At 44.3% G+C, this 25,268-nt stretch overlaps 1 protein-coding gene across 2 annotated transcripts in view; it reads right to left on the bottom strand.

The window, feature by feature from the left end:
* Positions 1-25,268, bottom strand: part of NELL1 (neural EGFL like 1) — a 534,618-nt gene that overhangs the window by 126,181 nt on the left and 383,169 nt on the right. For both annotated transcript variants that reach the window (XM_072118935.1, XM_072118936.1), the window contains exon 15: positions 7,561-7,656. In XM_072118935.1, the coding sequence (XP_071975036.1) occupies positions 7,561-7,656 (96 nt within the window). The remainder of the gene's footprint in view (positions 1-7,560; positions 7,657-25,268) is intronic.

Raw genomic sequence — 25,268 nt, 5'->3', positions numbered from 1 at the left:
AAGTAAGCAGCTCCTAGTGCTTGAACAAACGCCGCAGTGTTAGAAGGATAGCGTTACCGGAAACCTCGCAAACCTCGAAAGCTCGCAAAGCTGTCCGACGTATTCATGAGTGAGCGGGGCGTGGCTTGGGGCGGTGACTTCCGCCTGGCGCGTGGCAGTCACTGCCGGCCTATGGAGCAAGCGGGGCGGCCCGGGGTAGTGGCAGCACCTCGGACCGCCCCCCCATGATTACATCGGCCTGCTCGCAAAGCTGCAGTGTTTGAGGTTTCCGGTAACGCTATCACTCTAACACTGCGGCGTTTGTTCAAGCACTAGGAGCTGCTTACTTTAGTAAATTTGGGTGACAGGTCCTCTTTAAAGAGATGTCTCATCCGAAACACACCCAGAATGTGACCATCATGGAGATTATCTGACCACCCCAGGTCTCTGCACCTGGTTTCTCCGGTATTGCCTGAGAATTTATTCCGTAGCTTATCATGACGAACATTGACGAACATCATGTCCACCCTAATAATAGAACAGATCCAGTCTACCACTTGTACCCAGTGGCCCAATCATTCTAGCTTGGAGGGTCCTTATAAGGGGATCCTCTTCTAAGATGTTCCTGGGCAGGCTACAACTACTACTTATACCGTCAGCTTCCACCAACAAATACACATCTACCGGTAAATAATTTTCCACATTTTTTAACTTTTTTGATTCATGAATAGCTCATTGTCGTGAGAAGACAACCAACCATCTAGAAGACCGGCATTATCTTGAAGATCACTTTTCACTGCAGCTTTCTGTTGTGTAGATAAATATACCGCCGCAGCCGACTCGAGGAAAACCTAAAATTCTAGAGTAAATTTATTTCCATCATTGATGTTCTTGGCTGTAAATCCTGCTCGTGGATTAAGCTCCTGGGCCGAGGGCTTAGACTTCTGAGCTGCGATCAAATCAATCTGAAAAATTCCCATTATTTATCTCATTTAGCAGTGAATTAGCATGTGACTTTATCCACCCGGTGACCATCGCCACATCATAAACAAATGTTTTGCCTCATTAACTTATGGCTCTGCTGCTCCACCAGCATTGGCCAGGATCCACTTTCAAGAATTTTTATTTTTTAAAGAAATCTATCCTCCAAATTCGTTGAAACGGAACCTAAGTCCTTGGCAGCTCCATCGACTTTGTCTGCAGGCCAAATGTGTGAATTTGCACTGGGAATAGGGAAAATCTCACAGAAGCTTGTTTGTGTTCGGGCAATTTGGTTGACGGATCTTGACATGGCTGCCCATCCTGCGAGTAATTCAGCTGATGGGTCAATGTTAGATTCTGTCAGTCAGACCCGCTAAGGGTCGTGGAGTGCAGAGAGAAGGCCTCCATGATTCCCTATAGGAAGATCTGTCAAATAGTATGAGCAGGTTTGAAGGGCATTTACCCCCCCCCCCAAATTAGGGGAAAAAAATATAAGATTGGGTTTTGTATCTAATGTGTATATATCTTAAATCAATATGGCAGAGGTTGTCACCCCAGACTTTTAGGGTAAAATTTGAGCAGTAAAAATGGAGAAAAAATATTAGGAAAATCTGGGTTAGATCTTCTATTGAAAGCTCTAACAGAAGCCACTGGCTGTGGTTCTCTCTGCCCACCGGGCCAGGGGCTCTGAGTTACAGACAACGGGACACATTTACTAAGGGTCCGCGGACAGCATTTCCGTTGGGTTTCCCAACTATTTCCGATTTGCGCCGCATTTAACAGGCGTTTTTGGTGCGTGTGATCGGATTTGGGCGCAATTGCGCCAAATCGGGGGGCGGGCCGTTGGACAACCCGGCTGATTCGGACTAAACGAAGGAATTAAAATTCAAATTGTGTCGCAAGACAATGCACTCACATGCATCGGGAAGAAGATGGTGAACTCCGGTGGACCTTCTTGGTGAATCGGGCCAGACTTCATCCTCATTGGACAGTCCAGATCGGGGAGCGCGACAGGATTGGGTAAGTAAATGTGTCCCAATGTCTGTAGGGTGCACTGAAATTATACTAACTTTGTAGTTGCTTCCAGGCAACCACCTAGACCTGTTGGCTAAGACAGCTTCTCCTACTGAGAGTATAGTCTTTGCTCGGGAAGTTTTCAGTTGGAGAAGCTTAGTCTTAGCCAACATGCCTAAGCAGCTGTCTGGAGGTAGGCTACAAGGTTACTATTTCAGTGCAGACTAGATCACACATAATTATCCAGATTCTTGACCGCTGATTTGGTCCTGTCCTTGGATAGTTCTGTCTATGAATTTGTACTACCTGCCCCGACCAATGGCCTATAACTGGGCTCTGCCCGCCTTGACCTTGGCTTGCTCTTGACATTATCTGCCTGTTTTGCAAGGTCGTATCTTGATCCACCTAGATTCCACCAAAACCATTGAGAAACAATGAACATATGGAGTACATAGACACACACAAGGTTATTGCCTACGCGTTTCGGAGAATTCCGAAAGATGCCATGATGAAGGAATTCTCTGAAACGCGGAGGCGATAACCTTGTGTATTTCATATGTTAAAAGGTTTCTCTATGGATTTTTTTTAAAAAAGATGAAATAAATTTTATGACCTATCCTGAACTGTTGTATGAAGCTGGACTTAACATGTACTTCTAGGCCCAGGATTGGTGGAATCTAGGTGGACCAAGAGACGCCATTGCAGAAGAGAGTGTTGCTCTTTCTAGGCTTACAAGTCCATTGAGACCTACGTTTCGATGTTCACTGTAGCCGTTGCGCCCTTTTCCAGAACATTAAAACATTGGAACTGCATATAGAATAATCAACATTTTCCCAAATCTGACAGTAACGTCTCACTTTCATGTGTTTATGCATAAAACAGTCAAAATTAAGTTAAAAATCCACCCACAATAATTGACTAGCACGTCGCTTGATTCCCCTTCAATTACAAACCACAAATCAGAGTACAGAACATGGCATTAGCGCGATGGAATACGGTAATTACTCACAGATGCTAAATGCCTAATTGTAACCAAATCCGGATGAGATGCTGGATGAACACTGGTGTAGGATCAGCTGACGAGATCCACGTCCCTTCCCTATTGGTGCATTAGGATGGGAAGTTGGAGACCCTCATCTGCACCTCTATGGTCTACTACTTGACTTGTTTTTTTTTGTCCATGGCGACCGATATCAATTGACAAGCCTCATACCTCAAGTCAGTTTGTGAGTTTTCGTTGTTGGCCCATATTGGAGTAAATGCACTGAAATACTAAATTTGTAGTTGCTTTCTGGCAACCACCTAGACCTGTTGGCTAAGACAGCTTCTCCAACTCAAAGTATTGCCTTTGCTTGGGAAGTTTTTAGTTGGGGAAGCTTAGTCTTAGCCAACATGTCTCAGTAGCAGCCTGGAAGTAGGCTACAAGGTTACTAATTCAGTGCAGACTCGATCCCACAGTAAGTAAATGCCCACATGGTCACAGAATGGGTTGTCCACATTTTCTGACATGGTTATGTCCAAAAATGAAGGTTCTCACATCTGTCCAAATTATCATCTGACAGAAGAAAACCAATTGTCACCTACCGAGAACAAATATAGTAAAGAGCAGTGATGGCCAACCTTTTAGGGTGCAGTCACAAGTTGCAGTTAAAACTGCATTGCAATCAGCTTTGAGGGGGTTTTAGGTGCAGTTTTGTCAATTTCACAGGTGAAAGACATGAACTGAACTGGTGAATGTGATTTTGAAGGATAAACCTGCTCCACAAATGTCATTCACCTGCCGATTTGTTGTCTTTCACTTGTTAAAATAAGTAATACCAGCTAAAACCAACCCAAAACTAATTGCCATGCAGTTTTAACTGCAACGTGTGACCGCACCCTGAGGGACTGAGTGCCGAAATTACAAGCAAAAGCCACATATTTTTAAGTGCCAAATGCCAATTTAAAGCTTTTAAACTCACAAGTTTCAAAAATATTGGTGCCCTGAGGACACCAATACAGGAGAAAGAAGGAGAAATTCGGATTGTTATTGTGGTTTCCCTCTAAATTCCCATCCGGAGAAGGGGCTACAATGATTATCAAGCTCTGGCCACACCTCCTTGATTCAGGACTGGAGTTCTGAATGGTGACCTTTGTGCTGGGTGCCCAAAGAGAGGGCTCCGAGTGCCACCTCTGGCACCCGTGCCATAGGTTCGACCACCACTGGTATAGAGGATGGCTGCTGGGATGGGATAGCTGATTTCCAAAAATTGCATCTTGCTTGACTTCAGTCATAGTCAATGAAACATTGACGAGCCACCATGAATACTATAATGGAAGAGTCTACTTTGGATTTAAAATAGGACTAGGACCTACACACGGATTGGTTGGTCATTGGATATCTAGACCCAGGGGCGAACTTAATGTCTTCTGCCAGAGGTGAGTTATAGAAAGTTGCCCTCTCTGCGCCATCCAGTAGTTATATATCAGGTTAAGGTTTTATAGAAAGTGGGTTCTCCATGCCGTATATCACACCCATGCTTACATCGAGTGTGAAGAGACACTACAGGCGGTCCCTGACTTCAGGACACCCAACTTACAGATGAGTAGTTATTGATGGACCTCTCTGCCCCAACCGTGACCTCTGGTGAAGCTCTCTGGATGTTACTTGGTCCCATTACAGCTCAAAAATTGAAAATTGTCACAGGGACAAATAAAATTTTGTCTGGAGCTACAATTATAAAGTATACAGTTCTGACTTATGTACAAATTCAACTTAAGTACAAACCCAAGGAACCTATCTTGTACTGCCTGTATTTTTAAATGTCAAGTCCTGCTTTGTATCAGGTACCTGCATCCATGATGCCGCCTCTCATCTTGATGCAGGTGCTGCAGCCTGAGGCAAGAGGCTCGACTAGCCTCATGGCTGACGCTTTCCCAATTTTGTAAACATTTGAGATGAGGTTTATCTGCTTTTTCAAACTCCCTAATATTTTTACATTTTGACATAATGGGATGGATTTATAAACACACTTGCGCCACAATTCTGGTGGTTTTGCGCCAAAAACACTGCCTAAATTGCCTTGCGCCACATTTATCAAGGCTTTTAGACCTTTTTAGGCACTTTCCCAACTTGTCTGATCAACGGGGCATGGCCTCCGCGATATGGGTGTGGTCTCACAGGAAAGGGGCGTGGCTTGCCGGAAATTGTCAGTGCGGACAAAATTCTAGTGCACAGTTTAAACCAACAAAAATTTGGTCTAAAGTAGGAACTGACAGTCTTATGCTGCACCAGAATTCATCCTCACAGTGATAAATCTGCCGCAGCAAAAGACCGGCGGAACCTGAGACACATTGTTACATCCCCGCCAATAAGTTATCTGACTCTTTTGTTATAGACAATCACTGGGCATCTGGTAACCCTTGGCTCTAACCAAATTACAAAAGAAAAATATTGGAATTTCTTATTGATAATTTCAAACCCATCCTTTCTGAGCCAATCAGTGGTGTTCTGACAGATGGTGATTGCTGATATGACCTGGTACTACAATTTCCATTATGGAGAAACAGCGATTGTCTCACCCATGACCAAGACTAATCCGAAAATGAATCTTTCATATCTTTAGACATTTTAGAAATCAGAAACATCACATAAAAAAAAAATAAATAATCAACTCTTTGATGCAACATTATTACAGCTGTGTTCTTACATTTTATTAGATTTTTTTTTTATATATCAAAACTGAAGCATGATAAACCAGGAACCAGGCACCGTGACTGTGGTAATCTTCTTATATTTGTTATCCATGGCCTCCTTCCCTCTGAAATTAACTTTTAAAATTATTCTAATGAGCCAGAAAGGCTCTGGGGGTTAAACCATAGCCCCTTTGTGCTGTAGCTTCACAGGCTGTTGTTACACTGTGCAGGAACACTTCCCCCTTACACTGTGTGAGATTACATCAGGCACAGAAAGGGGAAAGTGATGAGGGAACAGATTGGAGGGCGAGACAGTGTAACAGCCTGTGAAGCTACAACACAGAGGGGCTCTGAGGGGTGTGACTCATTACCATAATTTTAAAAGTTGATTTTAGAAAGAAGGAGATATTATGGATAACATAAATAAGAAGATATCACAGTCCCGGTGTCTGGATCTATGAGTAAGTGTCTCTGGTTTATCATGATGTATTTTGATGGTAGATTTCCTTTAGTGGATTATAATATGGGCGGTTTGGGCAGCTGCCTGAGGCCCAAGGCTTTGAGGGGGCCCATTACCACCTGTATCAATCACCAAGTCTGATAATATCCTTTAGAGATAATAAGAGAGACCAACCTCCAGCCTCATGTTCTCAACAAATACTTATATAAGGGTCCTTTCTGGACCTTCAAAGGTCCTACAAACTACAGAATTGAAAAAGGACACAATGGACTCCCCCCTTTCTTAAGTAATTAGGTTCTAGTACCATATGAAGGAAGTAATTGCCCAATTTCTACTTTCAAATTAAGCAGATTATCTGTTAAAAGTTAAAAAATAATCAAAAACAACCAATGTTGTTGTGTTTTTTTTTTTTAACTTTAATAGTTTGTGTCACTAAACTTTGGGAGAATTGAACATTGACAGAATGATATCAGCTCAATCAGTTTTATTGAATTTGATCCACTTTTCGATTCCCTATCAGGCGGCTTCCGGTGACGTCAGCCATGGAATTTCGTGATGTTGACGGATCCAATTTCCCGCCCCCATTGACATTGACGCGGATACTTTTTCGTGGTGTTCTGTGCTAGAACACGCTGCTTATCTGCACATTCCAAATCCTTTCACACATTTCCCCCCTGTTCTCAATTAAAGTACAAGATGACGCTGAACTTGGTGCCAAAATGTAGCGCTCCTCACTAAATCTCGCCTACGGCAAACTTGAGGCCGAACTGTCACAATCAATTAATTAGTGGGATTTCAGCTGTGAGGGAGGAAAGTAATTAGCGCCATTACTAATGCCGAGTAACTGCTCCGGATAGTGACTGGAATCCTAACGCTCATCATCAGACGCCGCGTTCATCATTTGGACAGTAAAACACGTAATAGCCTCGACGATTAAAGTAACAAATACCCAGTACATCAAAGTCTATGAGACCCATAATAAGCCCCATCCGTCTCGGGGGAAGTCAGGACACTGTATGTAATGCACCCCCTATGCAATGTAATAGCGCTGCTATATGACACTTATAATTATCATCTGCCATACTTTGCTCAATAAAAATACATCTATACCCTTACAAAATTACCTAAAACTCACATACTCACCTCTCCTGCGGATGACCTCCTAGCACAACAATACAACGAGCCCTAGTTGGCACAGGACAAAGCTTGCTGGGATTTTCCTGACCTGCTCTATATGCAATCCCTTCCCTTTCTGTGTCCATCATGGTGAAGCTGCCGCCTGAGGCAAGAAGCTCCACAGAACATGCTGCTGCCTGAGGCAAGAAGCTCCACAGAACAGGTAGGAGAGAGAGGGTCTCGCCATCCAACTCCTGAAAGTTCACCACACCCTCCCCATTTTTATCCAACACAACTACACCCCTACATGCAAAAATATAACATAGTGATTGTACCTTTCTCACAGTGAGCTCCTGTAAATCCAGGGGCGCAGGCACATTTGTTAGGGGCCACGCAAGTTCCGCCGTATCTGCAACCCTCCTCGCAGAAAGCTGAAAGACAAAATCAGACAATTAGGGAATTTATGAAACACATATCGATACTGAGATACAATTTTAACAGCTGAGAGTTTGTTGCGGTTGCATCCGATCAGGGGTGCACAAGCCATGAGGAGAGTTGAGCCACTTGCCTCAGTAACACCTGCACCAAGATGGTGGCAGCATCAGGGGTGCAGTTATCTGCTACGAAGGAGGATCTGACACATAAAACAGTGTCTCTTCATACCTGATGTCAGCACTAGTGCCAGACACTCACACTGCTCCCCTATCCCTTATGTACCCTGGGACAGTCTCCAGTCTGTACTCACACTGCTCCATTATCCCTCTATACCGTGGGACAGTCTCCAGTCTGCACTCACACTGCTCCCCTATCCCTTCGTTACCCGGGGACAGTCTCCAGTCTGCACTCACACTGCTCCCCTATCCCTTCGTTACCCGGGGACAGTCTCCAGTCTGCACTCCCACTGCTCCCCTATCCCTTATGTACCCTGGGACAGTCTCCAGTCTGCACTCACACTGCTCCATTATCCCTCTATACCGTGGGACAGTCTCCAGTCTGCACTCACACTGCTTCCCTATCCCTTCGTTACCCGGGGACAGTCTCCAGTCTGCACTCACACTGCTCCCCTATCCTTTCTGTACCCTGGGACAGTCTCCAGTCTGCACTCACACTGCTCCCCTATCCTTTCTGTACCCTGGGACAGTCTCCAGTCTGCACTCACACTGCTCCCCTATCCTTTCTGTACCCTGGGACAGTCTCCAGTCTGCACTCACACTGCTCCCCTATCCCTTATGTACCCTGGGACAGTCTCCAGTCTGTACTCACACTGCTCCATTATCCCTCTATACCGTGGGACAGTCTCCAGTCTGCACTCACACTGCTCCCCTATCCCTTCGTTACCCGGGGACAGTCTCCAGTCTGCACTCACACTGCTCCCCTATCCTTTCTGTACCCTGGGACAGTCTCCAGTCTGCACTCACACTGCTCCCCTATCCCTTCTGTACCCTGGGACAGTCTCCAGTCTGCACTCACACTGCTCCCCTATCCCTTCTGTACATAGAACAGTCTCCAATCTGCAATCCCACTGCTCCCCTATCCCTTCTGTACACAGAACAGTCTCCAATCAGCACTCACAATGTTCCTCCCCTTCTGTACACGGGACAGTCTTCAGTCTGCACTCACACTTCTCCACTATCCATTCTGTACCCTGGGACAGTCTCCAGTCAGCACTCACACTGCTCCCCTATCCTTTATGATCCCAAGACAGTCTCCAATCAGTACTCACACTGCTCCCCTATCCTTTCTGTACCCGGTGACAGTCTCCAGTCAGCACTCACACTGCTCCCCTATCCTTTATGATCCCAAGACAGTCTCCAATCAGTACTCACACTGCTCCCCTATCCCTTCTGTACCCTGGGACAGTCTCCAGTCTGCACTCACACTGCTCCTGAGCTATCTATAAGTTTTACATACGATTTCTGTAGAGCTCAGGACCCTTGGAATGAGAAGAAACAATATAAAATGATAAGCCACAAGCTTGCCTGTAGTCAGAGAGAGGATTTTCTTTGCCTAAAATCCTCATCCTTTCTTTTTCACAAAATATTGGTATATAAAAATATAGAAATATGGAGATAGATGGTTATATCTCTATATACCAGTATTATACGTCTGTATTGGGAGGGAAAACCTCTTCCCCCGTAAATCAGGATTAGCTCGGAGCCATCGCGTCTTTCCTCTCGGCTCAGCTATTTTGTATATGCACTGGATATAACGCTATTGTTTATTTATGATGTTTTTAGTGGTGCGCCGCCGTATCCAATCCCCCACAACTCACCCGCTACATTGTAGGATCCCTCAGTAATAAACTTCCCAGAGCCCTCCCCCGCTCCTCTAAATCCAGATTTACCAGCTCTTATTAATATTTATTATCTGTGTAAACAGCTCATTATAAGGTGTTAATATGGATGATGCGGCGGATAATGGACGCAGATTGCGGCCGCTCGGAAAACGGGGGAAGATCTATTGTTACATTGTATCGCGCAGAACACCTGACACTTCCTATGGATTACCCCGGAATGTAAATATATTAAATAATGCAACATAACGTTCCGTAAACTGCGCCTCTAGTAAAAGCTTCTGGAACAGGGAACATCATTTTAGGTCAAGGCTGTTTTTATTGACTGTGAATCTTCCTGAGGAAGGACGGAACGACTCGGCTGCCAGTCGGGATTTCACTTGAATGATGATGAAGATCTAATTGAAATATTTTATGGAAATACGTAAAGTTTAGCTACAAAGTATCGAGTTCTGTCAAAGAAAATCTCGCCGTCTCCTCAATGTCAGGCAGGAGCGAGGAAAGCCAGGGAAGTTACCTACCTAAAGTAGGACACTCTATTCTATGAAACGTCTTCATGAGATGATGTGATAGATTTTCTGGATCTCCTTTGGATTGTGGATCCATAGAAACCCAAAAATAGGAATGTATCAGTAGTAGTGACCATACAGACTCCAGCTAGTGTGCACTTGTGGTGTGTCCTCACACTGCTGTGCTCTCTACAGCCAGCGTTCGGTATTGTTCCCAGAGAGATGTGCAAACAGATGTGCTGTGTGTACTGTTAGTAGCAGCTGGACTGTTAAATATGGATCTGTATTCCAGGATTGTAGCTTCTCCAAGTGTCCTTTGAGCATGTCCTCACAATGCTGTGCTCTCTGCAACCCTTGTTAGGTATTGTCCCTTAAGAAATGTGTAATCTTACCTGTCTGAATGTTGTTATGAGCAAGAGGACTGTGAAATATGTATTTATATCTCAGGATCTTAGTGTATCCTGACATTGCTGTGCTCTGTGCTCTCTGCCGTCCAGGTTAGGCATTGTCAATGGGTAAATGTGTTTCATACCTTTGTGCATATTGTAAGTAGCAGCAGGATTGTGAAATATACATTTATATTTCAGGATTGTAGCTTCTCCAAGTGCACTGGGGGCGTGGCCTCACACTGCTGTGCCCTTAGTTCTCTGCATTGTTTCATTTTCCCTCACCTTTGTCCTGTGTGACTGCTCTATTATTATTGATATAAAAAGCTTGCTAAAGTATCAACTCAACTTTCTGCACTGAACTATTTATATAATATAATATCTAAATATTGCACAGCCCTGCTGCTACTAACAACACACATAAAGCTGTGATTACACATCTCTAACAGTGGCTGAACAGAGCACAGCAGTGTAAGGACACACCCCTATTGCACTTGGAGAAGCTTCAAACCTGAAATATAAAACCATATTTCACAGTCCTGCTGCTACTAACAACATATCCAAAGGTCGGTACAGTTGGTATTAATTATTTTATAAAATTCTGAGCAAATAAATAGCATAAGGGGCCATAGAAAAATTCACATTTCTAAAATCCCATAGATGCTAAATTATTCTGAGTGGTATTTGTGCAGAAACAGCGCCACCCTTGTCACGTGGTTGTCTCAGGTATTGCAGCCCCTCCAGCCGCCTCCATTACCAGTTAGTTACAAGACTCACAATAAACAGAAAAAAAAAGTTTCCATCCATTTTTATTTAAAGACTTTTATGTTCTGTTGTTTTCTCTGAGTGATTGATACAGCGGAGAACACAAAGTATCCGGACAATTGTTCCATTGTTCCGGAGATATAAAGGGAAATTACCGTCTGATGCCGCCTTTTATGTGGAGCCAGAGCCGGCGAACACTCAGAGAAGAAAGTCCCGCACAATTTCTTGTAATTATATGTCATTTTTTCTTATTTTGGATAAATTATGTTTGATGCCACAAGAAGGAAAAACTCCAATTATTCTTTCATTTTCATTAAAAGAGGGTAATCTAGATCAATAATAAAGATATTTGTTCCTTGTTATGTATTAATAATAAAACCAAATAGTACATAATGAGGGCAGACAACACAGTAGTAACAGTTGTGGGGGTCCGACCCCAAGCACGACCACAGCTCTGGCATCAGACAGCTCCACTCTCTTTGTGGTGGTCAGACTTGGGTACTGCAGATCACCTCCATGCATGGAGCTGCAGTAACTTGGTTCAGCCACTAGACAGAAATTGGCGCTGTCCGCTTTTTGTTACATACTCTTAGCTGCTGAGAACATCTGATTTGAGGGGATGCAGGGGGTGCCCCCCCCATCGATATTAAAGAGAGAGGGTCTCTACGCAGTGCAATACAATACATTACAGTTCCGATATAATGCATCATAGTAATAGTCTTATACTGCGCACAACATAATGCGCCATAAATTCTCCAGTGCCTAGTATCATATACAGGCGGTCCCCTACATAAGGACACTTGACTTACAGACGACCACTAGTTACAAACGGACCCCTCTGCCCCCTGTGACCTCTAGTGAAGTCTCTGGATGTTACTATAGTCCCAGGGTACAATGATCAGCTGTAAGGTGTCTGTAATGAAGCTTTATTGATAATCATTGGTCCCATTATAGCAAAAAATGTTTAAACTCCAATTGTCACTGGGGCAAAAAAAAATTTGTCTGGATCTACAATTATAAAATATACAGTTCCAACTTACATACAAATTCAACTTAAAAACAAACCAATGGACCCTATCTTGTATGTAACTCGGGGACTATCTGTAATGCCCAATATAGGAAAACACAGCGTCTCCAATAGCGCCAAACCATACTCAATATAGCATGCCACACAATGGGGCAGATTTACTTACCCGGTCCATTCGCGATCCGGCGGCGCGTTCTCTGCGCTGGATTCAGGTCTGGCCGGGATTTAATAAGGTAGCTCCTCCGACGTCCACCAGGTGGCGCTGCCGTGCTGAAGAGCATCGGAGTTCACCGAGCCGGGCTGAGTGAAGGTAAGTGCGAGCTCTGCGACACATTTTTTTTTAAAAATGCGGTGGTTTTTCTAAATACGGGTTTTCGTTCGGCCACGCCCCCCTATTTCCGTCGCGTGCATGCTGGCGCCGATGCGCCACAATCTGATCGCGTGCACCAAAATCCCAGAGCAATTCAGGGAAAATCGGCGCAAATCGGAAATATTCGGGTAACACGTCGGGAAAACGCGAATCGGGCCCTTAGTAAATGACCCCCATTGTCTCATCAATAGTGCCATACAGTGCACAATATACTACACTATACATTCTACTTTTATTGTAATTGTGCCATACGGTGCCCAACATAAAGCACCACCCATTGTCTAATAGTAGCTCCATACAGCGCCCTATACATACACCTAGTAATGGTGCCATAATGTACCCAATACACATCAACATACATTCCCCATATAATAGCTCCATACAGTGCACAGCATACAACCCTATACAGTCTAATTAATAGCGCCATACAACACTATATGATCTCCGAATAACAGTGCCATACAGTGCTTAACATACAACACCATTCTATAATTAATAGTGCCATACAGTGCCCAGTATGTAACACTTTACATTATTGGATTAATTTTAGCGCCACACAGTGTCACTATATAACGTACCATTCATTCTCCAAGGCACTGTATGGCGCTATAATGAATAGTAGAATGTATAGTGCGCTCCATTGGGCACTGTATGGAGCTACTATTAGATGATGGTGGGTGCTGTATATTAGGCAGCGTATAACCACAATTGCCCCACCATACATTCTCCAATTAAAAGCGCCATACAGTGCTCAACATACCACATTGTACATTGTCTAATTAATAGTGCCATACAACACCACAGATTCTCTAAATAATGGCGCCATAACATGCTCAATAAAACATACCATACATTTGCCACATATGGTAATTGTGCCATATAGGGGCAGATTTACTTACCCGGTCCATTCGCGATCCAGCGGTGCGTTCTCTGCGGTGGATTCGGGTCCGGCCGGGATTCACTAAGGCAGTTCCTCCGACGTCCACCAGGTGGCGCTGCTGCGCTGAAGTTCCTCGAGGCCCGCCGGAATGCACGGAAGATCACCGGCCTATACCTGGTGAGGGTAAGTGCGAGTCCCGCGACACTTTTTTTTTTTAAATGCGGCGGTTTTTCCGAATCCGTCAGGTTTTCGTTCAGCCACGCCCCCGATTTCTGTTGCGCGCATGCCGGTGCCGATGCGCCACAATCCGATCGCGTGCGCCAAAATCCCGGGGCAATACAGGGAAAATCGGCACAAATCGGAAATATTCGGGTAACACGTCGGGAAAACGCGAATCGGGCCCTTAGTAAATGACCCCCATAGTGTCCAACATACAACCTGTAGGTAAAACACCAGTCCATAATCACGTGATGTAACACAGGTGCACGGCTCATTATATCACACAGCTCTGTTTTTCGGTGCACCTGTGTGACATCACATGACCATGGACCGATGTTTATCCACTGAAAGTAAACAATGAAGCTTCCTGTAACAAGCAAGCAGAGATCTAAAAACCCCTTGAAGAAATGATACAGAAAATATTACCTTAAACAATATAATTTATTTGCTGGAATGTTTTTTTTTAATGGACAATCCCTTTAAGGATTATCCCGCTCTGTGTGTCCATATAATCTACATGAATACAGATTCATAGGTTCCCGCACCAGACCTCATTTCCAAATACTTCATCAGCCAATGACCAGAGGCGGAATAAGCTCCCCCCCCCCCCCGTTCCCCCCCTTATTTACTCTACCATGTACAATCCTCGTGGATAATGCACAATCGCTGTAAAATATGGATTTGTCTTAAATAAAAATGGGAATTTGTTAAGTGGCGCCGCTGCCTCCATATGTTACACGCCAAGTGTCTGACAAAAGGTGTTTTGTTTCTGTTTAAGAAGCAGCGGCGCCCCCCATGTGTGATAGACGGAGGCGTGCGGTGCGCTGTATACTGACTGGCTGGGGCTGAGCGCAGAACAACATCTGCAATGCAAATACATCATTTATAGGGACACAGCTGTTATCTAAGCGGCGCAGAACGCCACCCGGGAGCCGCCGCTTCACAACACGCGCCCCTTTAATAAATGACAGGACTCCAGGAGGCTTCATGTTCTACAAGCGACAAGCCAGGCCGAGGCTATCTGCAGGACGCCGCCGCAGCACGCGCTGTCACCGCACTCAGTAATGGGGATGATGGGAGAAACACAGGACATGGATACAATGTAACGGGGGCAGGCTGAACCCAACAACTCGCAACAATGTAACCAGGATAAAAGACTGTACACAATCACTGCCACAGAAGGCCACCTCTGTAAGAAGACCCCTCTATAAGAAGACCCCTCTGTAAAAAGAACTACCTCTGTAAGAAGACCAACCCTCTAAAAATACCCCTCTGTAATAAGACCACCCAGATCCAAACCTGGAATTTGCACATTTATCGAATATCACAATTTAACAGCACATGATGATGTTCTGTGATACTAATAGAAACACCTTGTCTTATCTAATCCGTACAGTGTCTTATTAACTAAGAAAGGTGCAATATCAGCTTACAGCATGTCCACAGAGCAGCACTCACTATTCTGCTGCTGGTGCAGTCACTGTGTACATACATGACATTACTAATCCTGTACTGATCCTGAGTTACATCCTGTATTATACTCCAGAGCTGCACTCACTATTCTGCTGCTGGTGCAGTCACTGTGTACATACATGACATTACTTATCCTGTACTGATCCTGAGTTACATCCTGTATTATACCCCAGAGCTGCACTCACTATTCTGCTGCTGGTGCAGTCACTGTGTACATACATGACATTACTTATCCTGTACTGATCCTGAGTTACATCCTGTATTATACTCCAGAGCTGCACTCACTATTCTGCTGCTGGTGCAGTCACTGTGTACATACATGACATTACTTATCCTGTACTGATCTTGAGTTACATCCTGTATTATACTCCAGAGCTGCACTCACTATTCTGCTGCTGGTACAGTCACTGTGTACATACATGACATTACTTATCCTGTACTGATCCTGAGTTACATCCTGTATTATACTGCAGAACTGCATTCACTATTCTGCTGCTGGTGCAGTCACTGTGTACATACATGACATTACTTATCCTGTACTGATCCTGAGTTACATCCTGTATTATACTCCAGAGCTGCACTCACTATTCTGCTGCTGGTGCAGTCACTGTGTACATACATGACATCACTTATCCTGTACTGATCCTGAGTTACATCCTGTATTATACTCCAGAGCTGCACTCACTATTCTGCTGCTGGTACAGTCACTGTGTACATACATGACATTACTAATCCTGTACTGATCCTGAGTTACATCATGTATTATACTCCAGAGCTGCACTCACTATTCTGCTGCTGGTGCAGTCACTGTGTCCATACATGACATTACTTATCCTGTACTGATCCTGAGTTACATCCTGTATTCTACTCCAGAGCTGCACTCACTATTCTGCTGCTGATGCAGTCACTGTGTACATACATGACATTACTTACCCTGTACTGATCCTGAGTTACATCCTGTATTCTTCTCCAGAGCTGCACTCACTATTCTGCTGCTGGTGCAGTCACTGTGTACATACATGACATTACTTACCCTGTACTGATCCTGAGTTACATCCTGTATTCTTCTCCAGAGCTGCACTCACTATTCTGCTGCTGGTGCAGTCACTGTGTACATACATGACATTACTTATCCTGTACTGATCCTGAGTTACATCCTGTATTCTTCTCCAGAGCTGCACTCACTATTCTTGCTGGTGCAGTCACTGTGTACATACATGACATTACTTATCCTGTACTGATCCTGAGTTACATCATGTATTATACTCCAGAGCTGCACTCACTATTCTGCTGCTGGTGCAGTCACTGTGTACATACATGACATTACTTATCCTGTACTGATCCTGAGTTACATCCTGTATTCTTCTCCAGAGCTGCACTCACTATTCTTGCTGGTGCAGTCACTGTGTACATACATGACATTACTTATCCTGTACTGATCCTGAGTTACATCATGTATTATACCCCAGAGCTGCACTCACTATTCTGCTGCTGGTGCAGTCACTGTGTACATACATGACATTACTTATCCTGTACTGATCCTGAGTTACATCCTGTATTATACCCCAGAGCTGCACTCACTATTCTGCTGCTGGTGCAGTCACTGTGTACATACATGACATTACTTATCCTGTACTGATCCTGAGTTACATCCTGTATTATACTCCAGAGCTGCACTCACTATTCTGCTGCTGGTGCAGTCACTGCGTACATACATGACATTACTTATCCTGTACTGATCCTGAGTTACATCCTGTATTATACTCCAGAGCTGCACTCACTATTCTGCTGCTGGTGCAGTCACTGTGTACATACATGACATTACTTATCCTGTACTGATCCTGAGTTACATCCTGTATTATACTCCAGAGCTGCACTCACTATTCTGCTGGTGGATTACATATCCTATACTGATCCTGTAATAATATGAGCTTCCTGTATGAGATATATTTCTGTGACTCTTGCTATGACCCCATGTCTCTGTCCTCATTTCATACTTCTGAGAGTAGACTGAGGCAAAAATACCCAAAGTGCATTACCTACTTCTGAAGGAGCGGCTGCGGTGAAGGCTGTCAACATCTGTCACTTCCATTCTAGGCCAAGGGACTGAGAGCATCCTAGATGTTAAGTTCTCCCATCAGAGACAATGTGACATGTAGCGAGGATGAGATCTGGGTCTGTAGAGACGCTGCCAGGTACCTGATACATATGTATGTCTCGTCTGAGGAGCCTTTATTACTCATCTATGTGAGGAAAGTTTAACAAGTTCTTAGCGGCCACCGATGTGGAGATACTTTGTTTCTTCTCTTCTTAGAGTCAAAGCAAAGTTCTGCCTTGTGTTAGCAGAGTGCATTGTGGGAGATCACGGTATAAATATTCAGACAGGGCTTCCATGTCAGGTCATGCAGATTGCTCTTAAAGGGATTGGGCACATGCTTGCCCCTAAATTTATTAAGTGTAATCGGACCATCAGTCTTGCCAATCCCTTTAAAGAGTATCTTCCCCCGTTTTGCATCCTTTAATAGGCGTCACTTTACTGATTCCGGAGCAGCTGGAATTTTTTGGTAGCCAATCAAATGCCAAGAACAGTCACACGGAATCTGTTGGCTCCCTGGATCCGGCACAGCATGTTATGTACTCAGATTTCTCATTTGTTCTTTGCTTTTACCTGTTAAGGTCAACTATTACTTATCCAATTTGATACAAATTACCCAGCATTCCCCGCCTACTCACAATCCGGACCTGAAATTTCTAAAGGTGCAATTTATGAAAAGATCTTTAGCGATAAAATGTACAGGAACAATGGTCTCGTAGTAATATACAATAATCCGCCCAGTAATAACCTCCAGACATCACCTACTTCTATATATAAAAGTACAGCTACAATGTATAATTTGTCCCCAGATTAAGCCATGTTTATTGTGTGTTCTATTAGGGGTGGGAGGAAAGTCCACAAATAAAGGGGAACCACAGCAAGTATTTACGATTATCCAGATAAAAAGATAATGCTAAGCACAGCTAATCCAGTGTCTGCAGCTCCCTCTCCCCTCTCTCAGCATTCACTCACAGACACAGAGAGAAACTGCAGCTGCATCCTCCTCCCTCTGGAGCAGACCAAATACAAATGTAGAGTGAAAACTATCAAGAATTTTAGGTGGGAAGAATCTTACTACTGTGATGATAATGATGGGATACAATAGGTCATAGAGTGTCTGCAACTACCCCTCTCTCCTTTCTCAGCACAAACTCACAGAAAGGGAGGAACTGCAGCTGCATCCCCCTTCTCCTGGAGCAGACCAAACACAAATGTAAGGTGAAAACCATCAAAAATTTTAGGTGGGTAGAATGGTAATACTTTGATGATAATGATGGGATACAATTGGTCATAGAGTGTCTGCAACTACCTCTCTCTCCTCTCTCAGCACAAACTCACAGAAAGGGAGGAACTGCAGCTGCACCCCCTTCTCCTGGAGCAGACCAAACACAAATGTAAGGTGAAAACCATCAAGAATTTTAGGTGGGAAGATGGGAAGAATCTTACTACTGTGATGATTATGCTGGGACACAACACCTAATTGAATGTCTCCAACTACCCCTCTCTCCTCTCACAGCACGAACTCACAGAAAGGGAGGAACTGCAGCTGCATCCCCCTTCTCCTGGAGCGGACCAAATACAAATGTAAGGTGAAAGACAACACGGATTTTAGGTTGAACCCTTCTTCTGTGATGATAATGCTTGGTTTTGTTAGTCCACTATCTGCAACTCCCTCTCAGAGTGTGCACTCACAGACAGAGAGTAACTGCAGCTGCATCCCCCTTCGCTTAGAGTGGCAAAATACACATGTGAAATGAGAAACTCCAAGAATTTTAGGCAGGACCAGACTATTGGGATACGGATGCTGTGCTTGTCTATTTCAATGTCTCCCGATCCCATTCCCCTTTGGCAGCATGGAGTCTTAGAAAAGCTAAGATAAACTGCAGCTGCATACCCCTCATACCATAGGCAGCCAAATACACAAGTAACGTGAAAGACCACCACATTTTTAGGTGGGGATGGCTCTTGGACATGTGCCATTGTACCCAGCCATAGATAAAGCTCATGTGTTTCTGCCAGATCCTGCGATCTGATGGAGTCTCAGAGAACAATGTCATGTGACGTCTTGAGACGCGGCCTCTAATTACTCTACTTGTTGTGACACAAACATCCTGATTGAGAGCACAAACATTCTCAATGTGAACAGCGACGAGGCAGGAGAGAGAAAACAATCCCGCCAGGATCCCAGCGTGAGGGCAATTGGCAGAAGGTAAAGCAGCCAATCACAGGCGGGATCCTATCATAAGGATCTGGGGACTGTGATAGAGGGAAGACACAACGCTCCTCTCCTGAAATACTCTGTGCTGCTGTGGATACCTGTTTAGCATTATGCCTTTATCTGCCTACACTTGTCTATGCTATATAATTGCTAGCCTCACCTTGTAATGTTACTAATGTCCTGAAATACTCTGTGCTGCTGTAGATACCTGTTTAGCATTATGCCTTTACCTGCATACACTTGTCTATGCTATATAATAGCTAGCGTCACCTTGTAATGTTACTAATGTCCTGAAATACTCTGTGCTGCTGTAGATACCTGTTTAGCATTATGCCTTTACCTGCATACACTTGTCTATGCTATATAATAGCTAGCGTCACCTTGTAATGTTACTAATGTCCTGAAATACTCTGTGCTGCTGGGCTACAGCTTCTTCCATTCTCAATAATCTCCCATTTGTCTTCCAAAAGGGAAAGAGTTCTATTCTGTTACGGCAAGGTGCAGTCTTAAAGGGGTTGTCCCAAAGTTGCATGTTATCCCCTACCCTAAGCATAGGTACACTTGGAAAAAACACTTTGATCCAAGATGTTCACTGGGGCCGTCCCCTTTCAGCAGATAATTGATATTATTTGGGTAATGGAATGACAATTTTCCCATCTACTTTCTGTATCAATCCCGGCACATAAACACTGGTCCCTGGTAATGTGGTGTCACACAGGTGCAAGGCTCAATATATCTCTGGTCATGTGATATCACACAGGTGCACCGCTCGTTATCTCTCTGGTAAGATGATGTTATATAACGGGCCTTGCACTTCAGGGATATAATGAGCTGTGCACCTGGGTGACATCACATGACCAGGGAAATAATGAGCTGTGCACCTGTGTGACAACACATGACCAGGGATATAATGAGCTGTGCACCTGTGTGACATCACATGACCAGGGATATAACGAGCTGTGCACCTGTGTGACATCACATGACTAGGGGTATAATGAGCTGTGCACCTGTGTAACATCACATGACCAGGGATATAATGAGCCGTGCACCTGTGTGATATCACATGACCAGGGATATAATGAGCTGTGCACCTGTGTGACATCACATGACTAGGGGTATAATGAGCCGTGCACCTGTGTGATATCACATGACCAGGGATATAATGAGCTGTGCACCTGTGTGACATCACATGACCAGGGATATAACGAGCCGTGTACCTGTGTGACATCACATGACTAGGGGTATAATGAGCTGTGCACCTGTGTGATATCACATGACCAGGGATATAATGAGCTGTGCACCTGTGTGATATCACATGACCAGGGATATAATGAGCTGTGCACCTGTGTGACATCACATGACTAGGGGTATAATGAGCCGAGCACCTGTGTGGCATCACATGACCAAAAAATATGATGAGCAGTGCACCTGTGTGACATCACATGACCAGGGATATAACAAGCCGTGCACCTGTGTGACATCACATGACCAGGGATATAACAAGCCGTGCACCTGTGTGACATCACATGACCAGGTATATAACGAGCTGTGCACCTGTGTGACATCACATGACCAGGGATATAACGAGCCGTGCACCTGTGTGACATCACATGACCAGGGATATAACAAGCCGTGCACCTGTGTGACATCACATGACCAGGTATATAACGAGCCGTGCACCTGTGTGACATCACATGATTAAGGATATAGCGAGCCGTGCACCTGTGTGACATCACATGACCAGGGATGTAACGAGCCGTGCACCTGTGTGACATCACATGACCAGGAATACAAATAATCCTCCACCTGTGTGACAAGTATGTAACAAATCATCCATCCATCATCTGTTGCTTCACATGACCAGGGATTTTAAAGAGCTGCGCACCTGTGTAACATCACATGACAAGGGATATAATAAGCCGAGCACCTGTGTGACATCACATGACCAAAAAATATAATGAGCCGTGCACCTGTGTGACATAACATGACCAGGGATATAAGGAGTCGAACACCTGTGTGACATCACATGACCAAGGATAATAACGATCCATGCACCTGTGTGACATCACATGACCAGGATAATAACGAGACATTCACCTGTGTGACATCTCATGACCAGTGATACAACAAGCCGTGGGAAAATATATGGGGAAATTGTATCATTTTTTATTATACAAACCATATCAATTATTTGGTGAAAGTAGAAGACTCTCACCAAATCTAGCTGAGGATACTACAGAACCAGTCCTGATCCAGGATTTCGGCTGGAAGTGTTGCTCCATCATAATAGACTTGTCACACAATGTAACTTTGTATCTGGGGCCCATAACTTTCCTGACAACGTCTAAGTATCTGTGCTCGGTTCTTACGGTCTGGGGACTCTCCTGTCGGTCGCATAGACGGATGGTTTGGAGAGGGTGGCGTTGCCAGGGTAACACATCCCCGGATTGGGTCGGGGCGATCTCCGACCATCATTAACAAGTTGCTGGAGTCCTGATGCTTCATTAAGTATCCAGTCATTGAGATCCTAAAGTGAGGTCTTAATTACAGGTCTGCACCGCCCCGGAGTATTATGTGACAGGTAATGACCCTCAGCGCCGGCTATTATGTGCTAACGGCGGCCATCAGTATATGGAAACAAACCATTATCATTAGGTCCATGGCGGGAGTCAATCAGTCACATGTGTACAGGGGTCCGATCCATCACTGAGGGGGACGCATTGATTCCAGCAGTCAGGAAATTTACTGCCCTCTGGTCCTATGCAAATCAGAGCAGCGCTGTCCTGTACCCTCTCTGGTAGCCCAATTATGTATCATGTGCCTAGCATGGCCAATAACACAAGTCAGGGTCAACGCCAGGTTTCAATAGACCCCTGGGCGACGGAGCCTCACTGGGCCCCTTTGCAGTGAACTAACATGGCCACATTAAAAATTCTGGAACTAAAATAGTCTCCTTTTCCCTAAAATATTCCTTAGTTTATCATACCAAACATCCCCTTTATATGTATTTTATATACCCCTCCCCCCCCGTACCCTCATGGATTCATTAGTTACAACCCCCCTCGTCCCCATGGACTCCTTATGTACAACCTGCAGTTATCACAACAAAAAACTGGTGCACACAAGGTGTCTTCCTTCCCTCCAACTTGCTGTCAACTGTACAGAGAGGGGGAGGAGATAAGCTGTGACATCATCTATTGTCAGTAGTGATGTAATGATGGGTCAGTGTTATCTATATAGAGGTCATTGTACAGGGAGGGGGAGGAGATAAGCTGTGACATCATCTATTGTCAGTAGTGATGTAATGATGGGTCAGTGGTATCTATATAGAGGTCATTGTACAGGAAGGGGGAGGAGATAAGCTGTGACATCATCTATTGTCAGTAGTGATGTAATGATGGGTCAGTGTTATATATATAGAGGTCATTGTACAGGGAGGGGGAGGAGATAAGCTGTGACATCATCTATTGTCAGTAGTGATGTAATGATGGGTCAGTGTTATATATATAGAGGTCATTGTACAGGGAGGGGGAGGAGATAAGCTGTGATATCATCTATTGTCAGTAGTGATGTAATGATGGGTCAGTGTTATCTATATAGAGGTCATTGTACAGGGAGGAGGAGGAGATAAGCTGTGACATCATCTATTGTCAGTAGTGATGTAATGATGGGTCAGTGTTATCTATATAGAGGTCATTGTACAGGGAGGAGGAGGAGATAAGTTGTGACATCATCTATTGTCAGTAGTGATGTAATGATGGGTCAGTGTTATCTATATAGAGGTCATTGTACAGGGAGGAGGAGGAGATAAGCTGTGACATCATCTATTGTCAGTAGTGATGTAATGATGGGTCAGTGTTATCTATATAGAGGTCATTGTACAGGGAGGAGGAGGAGATAAGCTGTGACATCATCTATTGTCAGTAGTGATGTAATGATGGGTCAGTGTTATCTATATAAATGTCATTGTACAGAGAGGGGGAGGAGATAAGCTGTGACATCATCTATTGTCAGTAGTGATGTAATGATGGGTCAGTGTTATCTATATAGAGGTCATTGTACAGGGAGGGGGAGGAGATTAGCTATGACATCATCTATTGTCAGTAGTGATGTAATGATGGGTCAGTGTTATCTATATAGAGGTCATTGTACAGGGAGGGGGAGGAGATAAGCTGTGACATCATCTATTGTCAGTAGTGATGTAATGATGGGTCAGTGTTATCTATATAGAGGTCATTGTACAGGGAGGGGGAGGAAATAAGCTGTGACATCATCTATTGTCAGTAGTGATGTAATGATGGGTCAGTGTTATCTATATAGAGGTCATTGTACAGGGGGGAGGAGGAGATAAGCTGTTACATCATCTATTGTCAGTAGTGATGTAATGATGGGTCAGTGTTATCTATATAGAGGTCATTGTACAGGGAGGGGAGGAGATAAGCTGTGACATCATCTGTTGTCAGTAGTGATGTAATGATGGGTCAGTGTTATCTATATAGAGGTCATTGTACAGGGAGGAGGAGGAGATAAGCTGTGACATCATTTATTGTCAGTAGTGATGTAATGATGGGTCAGTGTTATCTATATAGAGGTCATTGTACAGGGAGGGGGAGGAGATAAGCTGTGACATCATCTATTGTCAGTAGTGATGTAATGATGGGTCAGTGTTATCTATATAGAGGTCATTGTACAGGGAGGGGGAGGAGATAAGCTGTGACATCATCTATTGTCAGTAGTGATGTAATGATGGGTCAGTGTTATCTATATAGAGGTCATTGTACAGGGAGGGGGAGGAGATAAGCTGTGACATCATCTATTGTCAGTAGTGATGTAATGATGGGTCAGTGTTATCTATATAGAGGTCATTGTACAGGGAGGGGGAGGAGATAAGCTGTGACATCATCTATTGTCAGTAGTGATGTAATGATGGGTCAGTGTTATCTATATAGAGGACATTGTACAGGGAGGAGGAGGGGATAAGCTGTGACATCATCTATTGTCAGTAGTGATGTAATGATGGGTCAGTGTTATCTATATAGAGGTCATTGTACAGGCAGGGGGAGGAGATAAGCTGTGACATCATCTATTGTCAGTAGTGATGTAATGATGGGTCAGTGTTATCTATATAGAGGTCATTGTACAGGGAGGAGGAGGAGATAAGCTGTGACATCATCTATTGTCAGTAGTGATGTAATGATGGGTCAGTGTTATCTATATAGAGGTCATTGTACAGGGGGGAGGAGGAGATAAGCTGTGACATCATCTATTGTCAGTAGTGATGTAATGATGGGTCAGTGTTATCTATATAGAGGTCATTGTACAGGGGGGAGGAGGAGATAAGCTGTGACCTCATCTATTGTCAGTAGTGATGTGGGCTCCTAGAGTCATGCACCTGTATTGGGGCTTAGAAGAATGAAGCTCTGCTTTTGGGTAAAGGGTTAAGCCTCGTGGATACATCTGCGCTCTATAAAATCTGGTTATGTTTAACAAAGCTGATACAACGACTATAACCATCTAATAACCTAAGCGTAATAATAATAACACCCTCCTGTTATGGGGGGATACCAACAGCGAGCGCATATTTCACTTTCAATCTCGGCTCCTCTCCGCAGCAATAGTCACATTTATTAAGAAGAGAGCGCTCCTCGGATTACCTCCGTGCAATGCTACATTTAATTTTATGCCGTGATAACGCAATCCTGTTTACAAATGTATCGCCATCAGGCGGCATCAATAAACCGCTCCGTACTCATTATACCCAGGCGGAGGGGTTTGGGGAGGTTCTACAGATTTTCTCTCAGAACACGT

Source organism: Engystomops pustulosus, chromosome 7 (genome assembly GCF_040894005.1).
Source record: "Engystomops pustulosus chromosome 7, aEngPut4.maternal, whole genome shotgun sequence".
NCBI lineage: Eukaryota > Metazoa > Chordata > Amphibia > Anura > Leptodactylidae > Engystomops > Engystomops pustulosus.
The sequence above is the reverse complement of the archived record's forward strand: the minus strand, read 5'-3'. Positions and strand labels throughout refer to the sequence as shown.